This window comes from Neofelis nebulosa, chromosome 2 (assembly GCF_028018385.1).
Source record: "Neofelis nebulosa isolate mNeoNeb1 chromosome 2, mNeoNeb1.pri, whole genome shotgun sequence".
NCBI lineage: Eukaryota > Metazoa > Chordata > Mammalia > Carnivora > Felidae > Neofelis > Neofelis nebulosa.
This window is the reverse complement of record NC_080783.1, coordinates 123,727,344-123,746,561: the sequence shown is the minus strand read 5'-3', so window position 1 is coordinate 123,746,561 and position 19,218 is coordinate 123,727,344. Positions and strand designations below refer to the sequence as shown.

At 39.5% G+C, this 19,218-nt stretch overlaps 1 protein-coding gene across 2 annotated transcripts in view; it reads right to left on the bottom strand.

Moving 5' to 3' along the window:
- Positions 1-13,788: 13,788 nt before the first annotated feature.
- Positions 13,789-19,218, bottom strand: part of TSPAN2 (tetraspanin 2) — a 57,648-nt gene continuing 52,218 nt past the window's right edge. For both annotated transcript variants that reach the window (XM_058716111.1, XM_058716112.1), the window contains 2 exons: positions 18,833-18,916; positions 13,789-16,333 (listed from right to left, as the gene is read on the bottom strand). In XM_058716111.1, coding sequence (XP_058572094.1) covers positions 16,268-16,333; positions 18,833-18,916 — 150 coding nt within the window. In that variant the 3' untranslated portion in view covers positions 13,789-16,267. The remainder of the gene's footprint in view (positions 16,334-18,832; positions 18,917-19,218) is intronic.

Genomic DNA, 19,218 nt, shown 5'->3' with positions numbered 1-19,218 from the left:
TCCTAAATTCTAAACCTTCATCAATATTGAAACACTGTTATCTGGAAAATGCACTTGGTAAGTGGCTGTTTATTTTTCTTTTCTGTCCTTAGGTACTCTTTCATGAGTTTGGTTTCAGCACACGTGTGATGCGAGACAGACCTAGTCTGACCTCAAAAAGACTTGACCTCAAAAAGATGATTTATCATGTATTTGCCCATTTCTCTCCATCTAAACTGCTACCCTCAGGGTAAAAATCAATTATCAGCAGGGATGGTTACCTTTGCCGTATCCCACAGTCACCGGCTACATTCAGCTGGGCATCTTGTAAATGCCCGGATGCAGACACGGGAGAGCTGGGCGAGTGCGCATGCGTGTGTGTGCGAGTGCGCATGTGTGCAGGTGTTCAGGTGGCATAGATGGATTACCACCAAGCCCATGCTCTGTCAATGGGGAGGGAATAGTTGCACATTTATAGACAAAGTCAGGAATGCACATTATGCTTACCATACTGTGTTTGAGGTTGACAGTACAGTTTCTAAGTATTAATCTGGGGCTTTGGGTTCTTATATCACTTGATAACATGAACACGTTAAAGCTGCAGGATTATAACATCCCCTCTGAAAACTGTGTATCAAACATAGATCTCTGATTAATGAGTAAACTCTTTAATGTTCAAACCTAACTGGCACTAATCACGTGATTCCATGGCTTTCATGGAATCTGAAAGATATTTTCCAGTGACTTGAACTGTGACTACGCTGAGAGATTTAGGGAGGCCCCTTAAACAGACTTCCACTCAGAAGACATTGCATAAATTAGCTTCTTATACCTGTAGGGAGGAGGCTAGGCCTGGACATGGCTGTGGTGGGCCTATACCATCATGGGCCACAGAACCCTAGAATGGCATATCAGAGACAACTTGTCTCCACCCACTGAAGGCAATCCACTTAGAATAGGGGCACGTATAAGTTATACTGAACTATTTTTAAAAGTGAAGTAGTCTAAGACAATCCTTAGGAGAAGGGTTCGGGATTGGCACGATCAACAATTTGCCTCAACTGGATCTAGAAACGTGTATACGGAAATGCTCTTTCGGAGGGTATCGATGTTCTTTGGGTTTAAGAGAGGCGGAATGAACAGAGAGCTCAGAAATGGGAAATAAAGAATCATTGCTGGTGGAATAAGGGAAAGATGGAGACTTTGGAACATCTTCTGAAGTGGCTTTTAATTCAACCTAAAGTTTAAAGGAGTCAGTTCTTGACAGAAGTTTGAGACTCAGGTCTGTAAAAAACCCTTTTGTTCCTCATTTGACTCTGAAATATAAAGAATTTTTTCATAAGTAAATGGATCTGGGATCAGTGCAGCCGCCATCTCTGCTTTTCTAATAGCCAAACTCCTCAGAAGTATGTAAGAAAGAGAAATAAAAGGCATCCAAATTGCAAGTAACACTGTCACTATTTGCAGATGACATGATACTACATATAGAATACCTTACAGACTCCACCAAAAACCTGTTAGAACTAATAAATAAATTCAGTAAAATTGCAGGGTACAAAATCAATCTACAGAAACCTGTTGCACTGAAAAAAAACCACTAAAAACCCCACAAAATTATCAGAAAGAGATTAAGAAAACAATCCTATTTTCAATTCTATCAAAAAGAAGAAAGTATTTAGGAATAAGTTTAACAAAGGAAGTGAAAGACACTGAAAACTCTAAGACATTGATGAAAGAAATTGAAGAAGACACAAGTAAATGGGAAGATATTCTGCTCATGGATTGGAAAAATGAATATTGTTAAAATCCATACTAGCCAAAGCAATCTACATGTAGATTCAGTGCAATCCTTATTAAGACGCAAGTGGCGTTTTTCACAGAACTAGAGCAAACAATTCTAAAACTTAAAACTTGTGTGGAACCACCACAGTCCCTGAATAACCAAAGCAAGCAACCTTAAAAAATATTTTTGTTTTATTATGGAAGTGTAGTTGACATATGATAGTATATTAGTTTCCGATGTACAACACAGCGATTCAACAATTCTCACTATACATACAACAAAATATAATATATATATGTGTATGACATACGTTGTATACACTACAATACATATTACTCATTGCTTACCACAATGAGTGTAGTCATCATCTGTCATCATACAATGTTATTCAATATATTGACTATATTTTGTATGCTGTACTTTTCATCCCCATGAGTTATTTATTTTATAACTGGAAGTTTGTTCCTCTTTTTTATTTTTTTAATTTTTTTTTCAACATTTTAAAATTTATTTTTGGGACAGAGAGAGACAGAGCATGAACGGGGGAGGGGCAGAGAGAGAGGGAGACACAGAATCGGAAACAGGCTCCAGGCTCCGAGCCATCAGCCCAGAGCCTGACGCGGGGCTCGAACTCACGGACCGCGAGATCGTGACCTGGCTGAAGTCGGACGCTTAACCTACTGCGCCACCCAGGCGCCCCTGTTCCTCTTAATCCCCTTCATCTACTTCACCCATCCTGCCACTCCCCTCCACTCTGGCAACTACCAGTTTATTCTCTGTATTTATGAGTCTGTTTTATTTTGCTTGTTGTGTTTTTTTTTCTTTGCTTTTAGACTTCACATCTTGTGAAATCATGTGGTATTTGTCTTTTTCTGTCTGACTTATTTCACTCAGCACAATACCCTCTAGGTCCATCCATGTTGTTGCAAATGGCAAGATCTTATTCTTTTTTATGGACGAGTAATAGTCCATTGCATGCATATATATATATATATATATATGTATATATATATATATATATATATATATATGTATATATATATATATATATATATCCATTCATCCATTGACGGACATTTGGGTTGCTTCCGTATCTTGGCTATTGTAAATAATGCAGCAAGGAACATAGGGGTGCATATATCTCTTCAACTTGGTGTTTTCATTTGCTTTGGATAAATATTCAGAAGTGGAATTGCTGGATCATATGAGAGTACTATTTTTAATTTTTTGAGGAACTTCCATACTGTTTCCCATAGTGGCTACACCAATTTACATTGCCACCAACAACATACGAGGGTTCCCTTTTCTTCACATTTTCATCAACACTTATTTTTTGTTTTGCCATAAAAAAGAAGTAAAATCTTGCCATATATGACAACATGAATGGACCCTGAGGGGATTATATTAAGCAAAATAAGTCAGTCAGAGAAATGCAAATACTGTATGATCTCACTTATATGTTGAATCTTGAAGAAAAAGAAAAATAAGCTAGAGATACAGAGAACAGAGTGGTGCTTGCCAGAGGTGGGGAATTGGAGGTGAGTGAAATAGGTGAAGAGAGTCAAAAGGTACAAACTTCCAGTTATGAAATGACTAAGTCATGGGGATGTAATGTGCAGCATGGCATCTATAGTTAATGCTGTATTGCATAGTGGAAAGTTGCTAAGTGAAGGTAAATCTTACAAGTTCTCATCATAAGAAAAAAAATTCTGTAACTATGTACAGTGACGGATGTTAGACTTATTGTGGTGATCATGTCAGGATATATACAAATATAATGTACATCTGAAACTAATGTTGTATGTCGATTATACAGTATCTCCTCAGGAAAAAAAAAAGTTCGCATTTATATAAGAAATTGCCCCTCTCCCACTTCTCAGTAGCAAGTCTAAGTACAGTAAAAATTGTTTTTATCAAGGTAACTTCCACTCTAACCCCCTATTGCTCAATGTTGGATTCTTTCCTACCCTCTCATCTCTCCTGGCTAATTCCTAGTTATCTTTTCAAAGAACTCTGGCTCACATTCTCTACTTCTGTGACCCTCCTTCCACCTGCTGTTTTTGTCTGCCTAGCGTTCATGTCCCTTCTGGTAGGTGCACCTCGATTTTCCTTTGGGCTTCTCCCCCCCCATGTTTGTTTTCTCCCTCCCTCCCTCCCTCTCTCCTCCTTCCCTCCCTCCACTCTGTGGCACCGCAGCTCTTCGCTCCCCTAGTTCACCTCTTGGCACACACCTGCTGTGTTCTCTGCCTCAAATTATGCAGGTTGTTCTGTTAATCCTCAGATCAATTTCATAGGTGTTCAAAATGGGTTGATGTTGATCTGTGTCCAAGGAATGACACAAGCCCAGGGTCCCCTTACTACTCTGCCATCTTAACTCCTCCCCACACTGAAAAAATTTTGAACGAGTTACAAAATCAAATTTGAACTCTTTCAAGATCACTTAGCTTTAGTATGAACAGTGACTGGAGGACAAAGTCAGAGGATTTCATGAGGATTAAAAAAATTTTTTTTCATGTTTATTTATTTTGGAGAGAGAGAGAGAGAGAGAGAGAGAGAGAGAGAGAGAATGAGCAGGGGAGGGGCAGAGAGAGAGGGAGACACAGAATCAGAAGCAGGCTCCAGGCTCCGAGCTGTCAGCACAGAGCCCGACGCGGGGCTCGAACTCACGAACCGTGAGATCATGACTTGAGCCGAAGTCGGACGCTTCACCGACTGAGCCACCCAGGCACCCCTTCAGGAGGATTTCTAACTAATATACTGGAATTCCTACCAAGAAGTAGACAGAGAGAGGGGGAATTGAGGGAAATAGGAAACTAGAATCATTCCCAGGTTTCCTGACGGCTAGAAGATGGTGGCACACAGGCAGGAAAGCAGACTACAGTGAGGAAGCAAGTTGGAAATGACTATAGGACATCCAAGAGGAAACATAAACAGGCACTGAATACATGTGAAGGATATATACATTCCTGAAGCTCAAGGAGGGAGTCTCACGAGAACTATAGTTTAGGAATCTGCAACATACAAGCAGTAGTGCCCATATTTGAACAATATGAGTAGCCTTTCACATCGAAGACCTCAGTGAGAAAGCTGCAAAAACTAGAATCCAGTAATGTTTCTAACTACATTCCAGAATTCAGTAATGTTTAAAGCCCAAAGCAGTTCGTATTCCCCATCCATTCCTTAATCTCAGGCTGGAGAGTCTCTATCAGCTACCTGCACTTCAAGGGAGAGGGCAGTGCATTGGGTTTGTGCAAGAAAGCAATCCCCCTGAAAGCAGCTAGAAAGCAAGAGTGAAAACAGGCACAGGGGACTGCACAAGAAAACTGTTCCCCAAAACCATTGATAGGAGAAAAAGGACAGGGTTTCAATACTGCCAGTTTTTAATAAACAGTGGAGCACAGAGTCAGAGGTCAGCCCCTGGTGGTGCTCTGGTGAGGAAGCAAGGCGGAGGCCCAGGAGCAGGAAGCCCGGTCTGAGGATCCCCTGGGTCCTACAGGAAGAAGTGGTTCCCCAGCTTGCAGTGCATTTAATAGAGGTGATATGGCCTTTCTGCCGGCAAAAGACCTGGTGGGCACGATCAAGCTGCCATATTCACCCATATAGGAACAAAGACCCCAGCTGAGGGCAACAAACCCTGGTACCGGCTGTGTTTCATTCACCATAAACTCTAAGCCACTGTGTGGTGGTGCAACTGTTTCCTGGAACAAGCAGGCTACAGTTCCATGAGACTCCCCCAGATCACTGTGGGTCTGAACCATGGAGGTCTCTGAAATATGGATTTTGAAACACAGCAGTGCCTAAGATAAAACTGTGGAGAGAGTCACTGCCTAGTAGGTGGACAGCTTGGACACAGGGGGAAGGCAGGGAGGTGACGGAAGCAGGGGACACAGGAGGGGTGATCGCCCAAACTTCCCACGCTGGAGAATACAGAGTGGAGTGAAGCCATTTTCACCATTAGCCCACCAACACTGATGGACCCCAGTGAGCTAAATAGTGCCACCAAGTGGAGAACCGAGTCATTACGGCAAGCCCCTCCCCATTGTGTCCTCCAGGCACATCTCCAGTAGGGCAAGTCAGCCTGAGAGAGCAGCATTCCCCTCCCCTAGGAGACCAGCACAGGTCCCTTCCACGAGATAAGTCTACTGACCATACTGCTGCGAAGTTTCAGCTCTAGGGAAAACTGGATCTAGCTTCATTTGGGTTTTTTTGTTCATTTGTTTGTTTGCTTTTTTTGTTTTTGTTGCTTCTGTTGTTTTTGTTGTTTTTCTTTTGTATCTTGGTTACGGAAAGAGCAAAATTTTTTATTTTCAAATTTTATTTCATTTTTATTTTCATTTTTTTAATTTCATTTTTAAATTTTTTTTAATTTTCAATTTTTTAATTTTTTATTTCATTTTAATAATTTCATTATTCTTTTTCTCTCCTCTTTTTTCTATCAAGCTTCTCTTAACATGCAGACCAAAACACACCTAGGATCTAGCTTCCTTTACTTGATTTTTTTAAATTAATTTTTATTTTATTTTGTTCTATTATTATTGTTGTTGTTTTATATTCATCCAAAATTACAAGATTGAGGAATTCACCTCAAAAGAAAGAACAGGAAGATGGGTGCCTGGGTGGTTCAGTTGGTTAAGCATCTGACTTTGGCTCAGGTCATGATCTCATGGCCCGTGAATTTGAGCCCTGTGTTGGGTTCTGTGCTGAGAGCTCAGAGCCTGGAGCATGCTTCAGATTCTGTGTCTCCCTCTCTCTCTGCCCCACCCCCACTCACAATCTGTCTGTCTCTCTCTGTCAAAAATAAATGAATATTGGGGCGCCTGGGTGGCTCAGTCGGTTGGGCGTCCGACTTCGGCTCAGGTCACGATCCCACGGTCCGTGAGTTCGAGCCCCGCGTCGGGCTCTGGGCTGATGGCTCAGAGCCCGGAGCCTGCTTCCGATTCTGTGTCTCCCTCTCTCTCTGCCCCTCCCCCGTTCATGCTCTGTCTCTCTCTGTCTCAAAAATAAATAACACGTTAAAAAAAATTTAAAAAAATGAGTATTAAAAATTTTTTTTTTAAAAAAGAAAAAAGGACAGGAAGAAATGATGGCCAGGGATTTAGTCAATGCAGATATAAATAAGATTTCTGAACTATAATTTAAAACAATTATAAGGATACTAGCTGGGCTTGAAAAAGCATAGAAGACACAAAAGAATCTCTTTCTGCAGAGATAAAAGAACTAAAATCTAGTCAGGCTGAAATTAAAAATGCTAAAACTGAGATGCAAAAACCCAAATCGAGTGCATAAAAACAAGGATAGATGAAGCAGAGGAGTGAATTAACAATACAGAAGATAAAATTATAAAAAATAATGAATCTGAAAAGAAGAGGGAAACAAAGGTCAGGGATCATGAAGGCAGACTTAGGGAACTCAGTGTTTTATTAAAATGTAATAACATTTGTATCAGAGGAGTCCCAGAAGATGAAGAGGGAGAAAAAGGAAGGTTTATGTGAGCAAATTATAGTGGAAAACTTCCCTAATCTGGGAAAGGACACAGACATCAAAATCTAAGAAGCACAGAGGACTCCCATTAAATTCAACAAAAGCCAGTCATCACCAAGACATATCATAGTAAAATTCACAAAATACACAGACAAGGAAAGAATCCTGAAAGCAACATGGGGAAAAAAAGTCCTTAACTTACAAGGGAAGATAGATCAGGTTCACAGCAGATCTGTCCACAGAAACTTGGCAGGCCAGAAAGGAGTGGCAAGATATATTCAACGTGTTGAATGGAAACATTGTGCAGCCAAGAATGCTCTATCCAGAAAGGCTGTCATTCAACATAGGAGAGATAAAGAGTTTCCCAGACAAAAACTAAAGGAATTTGTGACCATACAAGAAACTTTAAGGGGGACTCTTTGGAGAAAAAAGAAAAAAGACCAAAAGCAACAAGACTAGAAAGGACCAGAGAACATCACCAGAAACATCAAATCTACAGGTTACATGATGGCACTAAAGTCCAATCATTCAATAATCATTCTGAATGTAAATGGACTAAATGACATAGGGTCAATCAAAAGACATAGGGTATCAGAATGGGTAAAAAGAAAAGATCCATCTATACGCTGCCTACAAGAGACTCATTTTAGACCTAAAGACACTTGAAGATTGGAAGTGAAGGGATGGAGAACCATCTATCATGCTACTGGATGTCAAAAGAAAGCTGGAGTAGCCATACTTATATCAGACAAACTAGATTTTAAGACAAGACTGTAACAAAGGATGAAGGACATTATGTCATAGTAAAATGGGCTTATCCATCAAGAAGATCAAATAATTGTAATATGTCTCCAACTTGTAAGCACCCAAATATATAAATCAATTAATAATAAACATAAAGAAACTCACTGATAACAATAAAATAATAGTAGGGGACTTTAACACCCCACTTACAACAATGGACAGATCATCTAAGCAGAAAATCAACAAGGAAACAATGGCTTTGAATGACACACTGGACTGGATGGACTTAACAGATATTATTCAGAACATTTCATCTCAAATCAACAGAATGCACATTCTTTTTGAGTGTACATGGAATATTCTTCAGAATAGATCACATACTGGGTCACAAATCTGCCCTCAACAAGTACAAAAGACTGAGATCATACCACGCACATTTTCAGATCACAACACTGTGAAACTTGAGGTCAACCACAAGAAAAAATTTGGAAAGCCCTCAACTACAGGGAGGTTAAAGAACATCCTACTGAAGAATGAATGGGTTAACCAGTAAATTAAAGAAGAAATTAAAGAAATACATGGAAGCAAATGAAAATAAAAACATGACAATCCCAAACCCTTGGGATGCAGCAAAGGCAGTCCTAAGAAGGAAGTGTATTGCAATTCAGGTTTATCTCAAAAAGTAAGAAAGGTCCCAAATACACAAACTAAACTTACACCTAGAGGATCTAGAAAAGGAACAGCAAATAAAGCCTAAAGCCAGCAGAAGAAGGGAAATAATGAAGAATAGAAATAATATAGAAACAAACAAACAAACAAAAAAACCCAGCAGAACACATCAATGAAACTAGAGCCGGTTCTTTGAAAGAATTAACAAAACTGATAACCCTCTAGCCAGACTTATCAAAAAGAAAAGAGAAAGGACCCAAATAGATAAAATCACAAATGAAAGAGGAGAAATCACAACACCACAGAAATACAAACAATTGTAAGAGAATACTATGAAAAATTATATGCCAACAAAGTGGACAATCTAGAAGAAATGGACGAATTCCTAAAAACTCACAAGCTACCAAAACTGAAACAGGAGGAAATAGAAAATTTGGACAGACACCTAACCAGTATAAAAATTGAATCAGTAATCAAAAATCTCCCAACAAACAAGAGACCTGGGCCAGATAGCTTCCCAGGGGAATTCTACCAAACACTTAAAGAGTTAACATCTATTTTCTCAAACTGTTCCAAAAAACAGAAATAGAAGGAAAACTTCCAAAGTCATTCTATGAAGCCAGCATTACCTTGATTCCAAAACCAAAGACTCCACTAAACAAGGAGAATTACAGGCCAATATCCCTGATGAATGTGGATTCAAAAATTCTCAAGAAGATACTGGCAAACCGAATTCAACAGTACATTGAAAGAATCATTCACCATGATCAAGTGGGATTTATTCCTGGGCTGCAGGGCTGGTTCAGTATCCACAAATCAATTAACTTGATACACCACTTTAATTTAAAAAAAAGGATAAAAGAACCATATGATCCTGTCAATAGATGCAGAGAAAGCATTTGACAAAATACAGAATCCATTCTTGATGAAACCCCTCAATAAAGTATGGATAGATGGAATATACCTTAACATCACAAAGGCCATACATGAAAGACCCACAGCTAATATCATCCTCAGTGGGGAAAAACTGAGAGCCTTTCCCTTACAGTGAGGAGAAGACAGGATTTCCACTCTCACCACTACTATTAACATGTACTGGAAATCTTAGCCTCAGCAATCAGACAACAAAAAGAAAGGAAAGAAGAAGTCAAACTTTCACTTTTTGTAGATGACATGATACTCTATGTAGAAAATCTGGGGGCACCTGGGTGGCTCACTTGGTTGCGTGTCTGACTTCAGCTCAGGTCATGATCTCACGGTGTGTGGGCTCAGGCCCCAAGTTCAGCTCTATGCTGACAACTCAGAGCCTGGAGCCTGCTTTGGATTCTGTCTGTCTGTCTGTCTCTCTGCTCCTCCCCTGTTCATGCTCTGTCTCTGTCTCAAGAATAAATAAACATTAAAAAAATAATAAAAAAAGAAAATCTGAAAGACCCCACCAAAAAATTGCTAGAACACATGATTCAGCAAAGTAGCAGGATATAAAATCAACATGCAGAAATCTGTGGCATTACTATATACCAGTAATGAAGCAACAGAAAAATAAATCAAGGAATCGATCCCATTTTCAATTGCACCAAAAACAATAAGACACCTAGGAATAAACCTAACTAAAGTGGTAAAAGATCTATACTTTGAAAACTATAGAACACTTATGAAAGAAATTGAAGAAGACCCAAATGGAAAGGCATTCCATGCTTCTGGATAGGAAGAACAAATATTGTTAAAATGTCAATACTACCCAAAGCAATCTACACATTTAATGCAATCCCTGTCATCATACCACCAGCATTCTTCACAGAGCTAGAACAAACAATCCTAAAATTTGTATGGAACCACAAAAGACCCTGAATAGCCAAAGTAGTCCTGAAAAAGAAAAACAAAACTGAAGGCATCACGAGTCCAGAGTTCAAGCTACATTACAGAGCTAGTGATCAAGACAGTACGGTCCTGGCACAAAAACAGACACATGCATCAATGGAACAGAATAGAAAACCCAGAAATTGACCCACAACTGTATGGTTAATTTATCTTCACAAAGCAGGAAAGAATATCCAATGGAAAAAAGACAATCTCTTCAACAAATGGTGTTGGGAAAACAGGACAGCAACATGCAGAAGAATGAAACTGGACCACATTCTTGCACCATACACAAAAATAAATTCAAAATGGATGAAACACCTTAATTTAAGACAGGAAACCATCAAAATCCAGAGAACACAGGCAGGAACCTCTTTGACCTTGGTTGGAGCAACTTCTCACTAGGCACATTGCTGAAGATAAGAGAAACAAAAGCAAAAATGAACTACTGGGACCTCATCAAGATAAAAAGCTTCTGCACAGTGAAAGAAACAATCAACAAAACTAAAAGGCAGCCTATGGAGTGGGAGAAGATATTTGCCAATGACCTATCTGATAAAGGGTTAGTATCCAAAATCTACGAAGAACTTATCACACTTAACACCTCCAAAACAAACAACCCAGTGAAGAAAGAGGCAGAAGACACGAATAGACACTTTTCCAAAGAAGACATCCAGATGGCTAACAGACACATGAAAAGATGCTCAATGCTATTCATCATCAGGGAAATACAAATCAAAACCATTATGAGATACCACCTCACATCTCCCAGAATGGCTAAAATTAACAAGAAACAACAGGTGTTGGCAAGGATGCGGAGAAAGAGGATCTCTTTTGCATTGTTGGTGGCAATGCAAGCTGGCGCAGCCACTCTGGAAAATAGTATGGAGCTTCCTCAGAAAGTTAAAAATAGAACTACTCTATGAGCCAGCAATTACGTTACTAGGTATTTACCCAAAGAATACAAAAATACTAATGCAAAGGGATATGTGCGCCCTGATGCTTATACTAGCATTATTTACAATAGCCAAATTATGGAACAGCCTAAGTGTCCACTGACAGATAACTGGATAAAGAAGATGTGATGTGTACATATACAATGGAATATTATTCTGCCGTAAAAAGAAGGAAATCTTGCCATTTGCAACGATATGCATCGATCTAAAGAGTATAATTATAATGCTAAGCGAAATAGGTCAGAGAAAGACAAATGCCAAATGATTTCACTCATATGTGGAATTTAAGAAACAAAAGAGATGTACGCATGGGAAGGGGGGAAAAGAGAAGAGAAGGGAACAAACCACAAGAGACTCTTAATGATAGAGAACAAACTATGGGTTGATGGAGGGAGGTGGGTGGGGGATGGGCTAGATGGATGGTGGGTACTAAGGAGGGCACTTGTGATTAGCATGGGGTGCTGTATGTAAGTGATGAATCACTGAATTGTACTGAAACCAATAGTGCACTCTATGTTAACTCAAATTTAAATTAAAAGAAAAAATAAAGATCACACTATGTGAAAATAAAGTATTTCCTATGATCTCTGTACAGAGATAAGACACCTTGGTACAGTTTAACGGGGCCCTTCATCTCTTCGTGTCTTCTTGACATGCCCTCTTGGAAAGCTTCCATGCTCTCTGTTTCAGGGTCTTCTTGTATATTGTTCCACCAAAGATCCCCCTTTCTTCTCGACTCCTGTTACTTTTTACTTGGCTAATGTGTTAGGAGTTCTTCAGGACTCAGTTTAGAGACCTCAGAACTTAGGAAACCTCTCTCCCCTGACCATCCTCTCCAAGGTCAAGAAGGCCCACGCGTGGTTAACGATTATCACAGCACTTAACCTCACGGGGGTTCTATTTGCCTGCCTTTTTTCCACCCTAAGCTTCTTGAAGGCAGAGACTTCTCTTGTTCATCTTAGCATATCAGTATGTTGCAAAGAGATTATCAAATGTATAATATAGTAGCCCCCAAATAAAGAAAAAAATTCTAATATTAGAGTGGGTTGCATCTTGTAAGGCAGAGCAGGCCGAGGGGAATATAGAGGGACTCTGGCTCTGGCTACTGATAACAAGTCTTTGAATTAAAATAGAATGGGGAACTAGATCAAAGACTATTGATTAATTCAACAAATGAATGTGTTCAGATAGGTATTTGGTATCATGCAGAAGTTATATTCAGTTGTGCATGATGATGCATATTTGATTTGTAATTAACAGAAAGTCCTTATCAATGTAATAATTATAACAATTTAGGTAATACTCATTAGTTGCCAGGTTTGCTAAGCATTTCGTTGGTTATTACTTTTAATTTAAATTTCTTCTGTTTAATGTAAGTAAAACCATCATTAAAGTATACACGAAAAAACCCCCAAAAAACAAATACCAAAGCTTCAGATGGGTTTCTGGCTAAAAACTTTATGAAATCAACATAGAGTTTGCTTTGCAACATACTGCTTCTCCATGTCATGCTTTCTGTGTCCCCAGGAGATAGCCATTGGAATAGTGGTTTCCTGGAATGCATTTAACTTTTGTTAGCAATGAGGCTACCAATAGAATGATTAATAATATTTGGTAGTAGTGTAGTCCGTTTTACCTTTCAATGGACACCTACATATAATAATTTACAGGTACGTTTTATAGGAAAAAATAAAATCATGTTGAGAGAAAGTAGAAAACGTTTGTTCCCCTTAAAATATACCTTAATACAAATTTGATTTTGATGAGTCCAAACTAAGATGGTGTAGTTAAGTGACTAGCTTCGAGGGCCCACAAATGCTCCCTCAAAGGGATGTCAACGGAGCAGTGAACCAGGAAAGTTGGGGTGCACTGCCTGAATTTCCAAGGGTGCCTCTTCCTTTTAACCTTTGATACTTACTTCAGAAGGGAAGAGATCTCCTCACTGCTGTCTTCCCACCAGCCTTACTCTCATCAAGCAAACCTATTAGCAAGGCACACGGGCAAAGAACTATCTCCATGACTGCGCGGAGGGGGGGACTGTGATGGCCCCAGGAGCAATGTCTGGCTTCCCAGATTGAACCATGGACAACAAAGGAGTGACTCTGGGGAAGAGATGAAACAACGTTAAAGGAAATAGTGCTATTTGCTTGAACGTCCTTAGGGTGTTGCTTTTACGTCCAGCTCCTCACAATAAACCATAGAAGGATTGCTACTCCTGCCTTTTTTAACCATATTGTTTGGTAGTTGGACATTTGGAAAGGTTGTGTAAAGGGGTGTATACAGATAGAATAGAATTTTAAGATAAAATCAAACAAACAATTCCAGTACGTAGAAAATTTAATTTGAAATAACTTAAAATAGTTCATCAAGAAATTTTAATTCAGTGCCTTGGCACCAGATGCTTAAGAATATGTTTGAGTCTGATCTCAAATCAGTTCAGGTAAACAGACATAACCAAAAATTTATATATGTGTGTGTGTGTGTGTGTATATATATATATATATATATATGCACACATATATATATATATGCATGTATGTATGCCTGTACATACATGCATGTATACATATATTCAAGTTACATATGCATGTATCCAAGAGTTATATATTCGAGATATATAGATTCAAGACATATATAGATTCAAGATATATAGGAATTCAAGATATATATAGATTCAGGATATATATAAATCTACCCTCACTCAGAGGTGGAATTCTCTAGTTTTACTCATGGCACATATTTCTGAAAAATTACTCCCCAAAGGGGTACATTAATCATTTATGGAACAGATCTCTACTCTTTTTTAACCACTGTAGTCTTCTTTAAGGTTGTTAATTCAGATATGGAGTGAAACTCAGTTTTGTTGAATCAGAGATGATGCTGAACTGCAAGAAACCCGAGTACGCACTTGGGCCTGTCTTCAGGTAGACGGATGAACTAAAGCCAGCAAGAGAGATGGACTGTTCTTTGCCTCAAAGGTTGTATTTGTCACCTACTGGGGTGTAAACATCTATTTCACGTTTACACGTGACTTTCTTAAAATAATCTTTAAAATTAAAGTGACTGTCTTAAAATCATCTTTGCATCAGCTATAAACACTGTAAAGTAGCCACGTACGATTAAATTAGCTTGCTTCCAGTCTTTTTTTCTAGAAAAGCTTCCTCCCACGTTAGTGGCAGTAGCAAGTATGGTGGAAGAGTGGTTCTCTATGTGATTGAGACTATTTGTAGCAATTAGGTCTTTTCAGCAAATCGTTTTGTAAAAGTTTCTTGGGACTGAGCACTTCGCTTTAGTGCGCACCCAAAGATTGTGTTCTCACAGGCCTGTGAACTTACCCAGGGGCTTCCAAAGTCCCCAGCACTTTCACTTTTGGGTGGCCTTTTCAAATGTAATAATAATAATAATTTAAAAAACCCCTCCATGATCTACTAAAGGTACCACGTTGTTAAAAATGGACAAATGATGTCAGTTTAGATCCTATCTTTGGGTTTACATACCAAAATGAAAGCATCAAGATCATAAAGAATACGAAAATTTTATTTTTATAGGCGACTTAACACAGAAAAAACATATTTCTGTTCTGTGTGTTCAAATATTTTAATTTCCTTAGCTTGTCTCTGCTGTGTGCACACAACTAGTAGATGCTTTTCTTTCTTTATTTTGGTTTGGCCAAGGATGCTTATAATATTTGAATTAGGAAGGGTTTTGTTTTCCTAAGTGGTGGAAACTGTAGTTCATAATCTATGAAGAAGAATTCTCTAGGTGAGTAAGAAAAATAGAAAAAATTAGGAAAATATGTAAACTCAAGTTATGAGGTATTTCAAGGATACAGTGCCCATGAAAATTCTCTTTCCCACTAATTGCAACTGCCAGATCTCTGGCTTTAGTCTTTCTATCTTTACATTTGGAGAAAAACGGAAAAATCTGAGATAAAAGCCCTTTTGTTTGTGTGAGGGTTGCTGTAGTTCAGAGCAGAGTCAGAAAAGGAAAGTAAGTAATAAAGCAATGTTTAAATGTACTTACATAAGAAAAAAAATGTCTTCAAAAAGTTATTAAAAGGTTTTTTTTTTTGAAGTCCTAAAAACACTCACTTTTATAGGGCACATGATTGTCTGTGTGACCACTCTTTCCAGAGGGAGTTTTTTGTTTTTAAATACTAGGAAAGTATGAGTTATTCAAATAAGATTTTCCATGCTATATTTAGTTTTACAGATGTGTTTAGTTCTAAAACTGTGGCTTACTGTGTTCTGGGGAGAGTATGTATATAAAAAAATCCCAGGAAACCCTGACACCCAACTCAGAGGCAGGCAATTTCAGCACCCCGCCACGATCTCTCAATTCCCATAACTTACTGCTTCTGTTAACTAGAAATCCCTGAATTCTCTGTATCTAACTTTCTATGGCTAGAATCTGAGAGAATGACCCATTATCACTTCTTCTGAATAGCCAAGTTTTTAAAAGTGTATCAAAGTTTTATGATCTTTTTTTCTGAGAGTTAAATAGATTGTTCCTCTAACATAACAAGAACCAGGAATTTTCAGCCAACAGATTTCATTCTGTATGATGCGTATACCAGAAACACACAGATCACACATGAATATGCTGTCAGTCAACACACAGAGCATTCACTCAAGGGGTAAACGAGGAATGAGCAACATACATACATGTGCAAATGTACAATTGACAGCAAATTATTTTAAGATCCTAATGTCCTTTGAGTATTAAAAATGAGCCAGGAGCCAGGTCCTGTGACAGCTGTATGAAAGCTCTCGATTGCAGTTTTCATGTCGAAGTAGCTTCATATCACATCTCGTGAGTTTCGGATTGCACAGCAAAGGACCATGCTGAATATCATGCCAAAGATCTGAAAAAGAAGGAACCACTTGTTAGTGACTTTCGAATGATAAAAATTGATGAAAAGGTCAGCAAACTGCCTGGGTGTCTAACAAATAATTACAACCACTACTGGCTATAAATGGCACTTTTGTATATAATACTTATTTATGGCTGCAGGTTAAAGGCTTCCATATTAACATATCAACTATTTATTAGTTGTTTACATTTTTGGTCTAAAGAGTTTTCTGTCATTGGAAAAGTTTCGAATTTTTGCAGCTTTGACCACATATGACAAAGTGGGGCGTCTCTTCATTCTTGGTCCATTTTAAGGTACAAATGATGCTTCACTATTTAACTCCACAGTTTCCCCAAAGCATAAACCGAGGTGTTGGAATTCTGGTATTACTGATGTCTTCTACCTCTTGGATAATTCTGGGAAAAGCCAAACACTTGGCCAAACCAACAGCCACTGGTGTGGTTTGAATAGAAGGATGCCGAAAGATCTTTCTTGTTCTCAGTCATTTCCCCTACAGTTTTGCAGAGCCTATGGAATGTTATCTGTGGGTGCAATGTTGATAAATGACTGTCAATGTTTGTTTAAAGAAATCCATACCATTCTCTCCTTGATCCTACCCTACATCGGACCAGAATCTATAAATGCTAAGTTTAAAAAGACATGTATTATCTGTTCTTTGGGAAGGGAAGGGGTAGGCTTCAGTAGGAGAAGAGCCAGCAGCAGGGCTCCAAGCTTCTCGCTGATCGTACCAGCGCATGGCAGGGGAGACACCTAATGGACATCTGGTTAACTGATTACACTTAAGAAGAAAGGAATTTAAGAAGAAACTCCTGGGGTGCTGATTCAAGACGACCAGTAGAAGGCGTTCCCCTTTGAGTGTGGTTGTGAAGGTTGGCTACAACCCCTGCTTCATCCTGGCTGCACTCTAAAGAACTTTTTCAGCCTTGTCCTGCCACTGTCACGAGTCAGGGGTGACTGCCTGTAGGATGCTCGCTCACTGAGACTGTAGAGTTGTTAGGAGTGTCTATCTGATACCTCTGTGATGCAGTGCGTTTTCAAGTCTTCTGCCTAAAAATTGTCCTCAGGAAGCCACAGAGTAGCAACCGGCCTAGCCCCAGAGCAGGTGAGGAGGGCCTGAGAGACGGCCCTGGATTGGGGGATCCTCAGCATAGTATTTCACCCACACGTCCCACCCCTCGGCGCTCGAAATACAGAAAAGAGGGCAGATGCCGGTGTGTCCTGAAAAACCACCAATTCATTGATTTTCCTCGTAATTCCCTTATGCTCATGCCATGAATTAATCTACATAGAGAGCCAGAGGGTAAGTACTGCCTTGGCATTAGCGAATATCACTCAACTCCTGGACAGTGGAAATCACCTCTTTACTGGCCTGATTCCAACCTCATTTCCCTCCAACTTGTCTCCACTTGGCAACCACAGGCCCTTCTAACCCTCGGTGGCTTCCTTCTACCTTAAGGATGAAGCCCAGCCTTTCTAAAGGGCACACAGAGACCACAGTTGTGTGGACCCTCACACGCCCTTCAGTGTCATCTCTTGCTGCTCCTCTCACATCCTTTGGCTCTCAATTCTTGCACACACATACTTTAGAGGCACTGAGCTGCCTGCAGGTGCTGGTTGCACTAGGCTTCACACTCTGTGTGTGTTACTCCCTTTGCCTGGATTCTGGGCTTGGGAACCCTCAGACTATGTATAGAGGGAGCATCTATGAGTGTTATGTTCCAGACACTTTATAGGGGTTAATTTGGAAGAATACTTTAGGTTGGTACATTAAAATTCTCATTTCACAGATGAGGGAATTGAGGAATAGAGACATTAAGAAACTACCCCATGATCCCAGGGCTCACAGGTAGTGGAGCTAGGAGCTGAATCCAGACAGGGTGACACCAGAGTTTACACTATTAATCACCACATCTGCAAATCATAAGTGAGAGGGATTAATGTGGTATGCTCTTATAAATTTCTAAGAGTAAGAAGAGACCAGAATTGAAAATCACTTGTCTAGTGTAAGTCTGGTGGCCTTAAAGCAGCAAGTTATTACAATGATAAACTCAAGGTCATAATTTGGTTAAAGTTAACATCTGTGTCGGGGCGCCTGGGTGGCTCAGTCGGTCGAGCGTCCGACTTCAGCTCAGGTCATGAACTCACGGTGTGTGGGTTCGAGCCCCACATCAGGCTCTGTGCTGACAGCTCGGAGCCTGGAGCCTCTTTCGGATTCTGTGTCTCCCTCTCTCCCTGCCTCTCCCCTGCTCGTGGTCTGTCTCTCTCTGTCTCTCAAAAATAAATAAATGTTTAAAAAAAAAACCTGTATCATATTTTAGAGAACTAAGTCTTGATATATCTAATAAGCTTTGTTCTTAGAAGATGTCCTGTCAACAGTGTCTGTCTTTTATGAGAAATCTCTCCTAAGGTATTGCCGTATCACACTGGAAGACAAACAACATACAAAGGCTTCTTAGAGCACAAAAGAGGTAAGTTCTGGAACTTTCTCACCGTGAGACCTGCGATTCCAATGCCGACGATTCCTATGAGCTGGAGTTTAATGCTGATTATGGCCTCAATTTCATCAATGCAATTCTGTTTTGGGGAAAAAAAAGGAACAACAAATGACTGTATCTGTGAATCATCACTCTGATCCAACCCTTTCCTTCTCTACAGAGCAGTTTTTCCATGTCAGCTTCTGCTCACATCCAAACCACTCCTCTTAGCATCATTCTGATAACCTTAAAGCAAAAATGTATATTGGGGAAAACATATAATCCTCTCCTTTTGGTAAAATGTTCCTATTTAGGCCAATGGCTGCTTCAGAACCCTGAAACCTGGCTGGGGGAAGTGATTCTAGGACCTGAAGCATTTAAAAATTTGGGGCATCTTCTCAC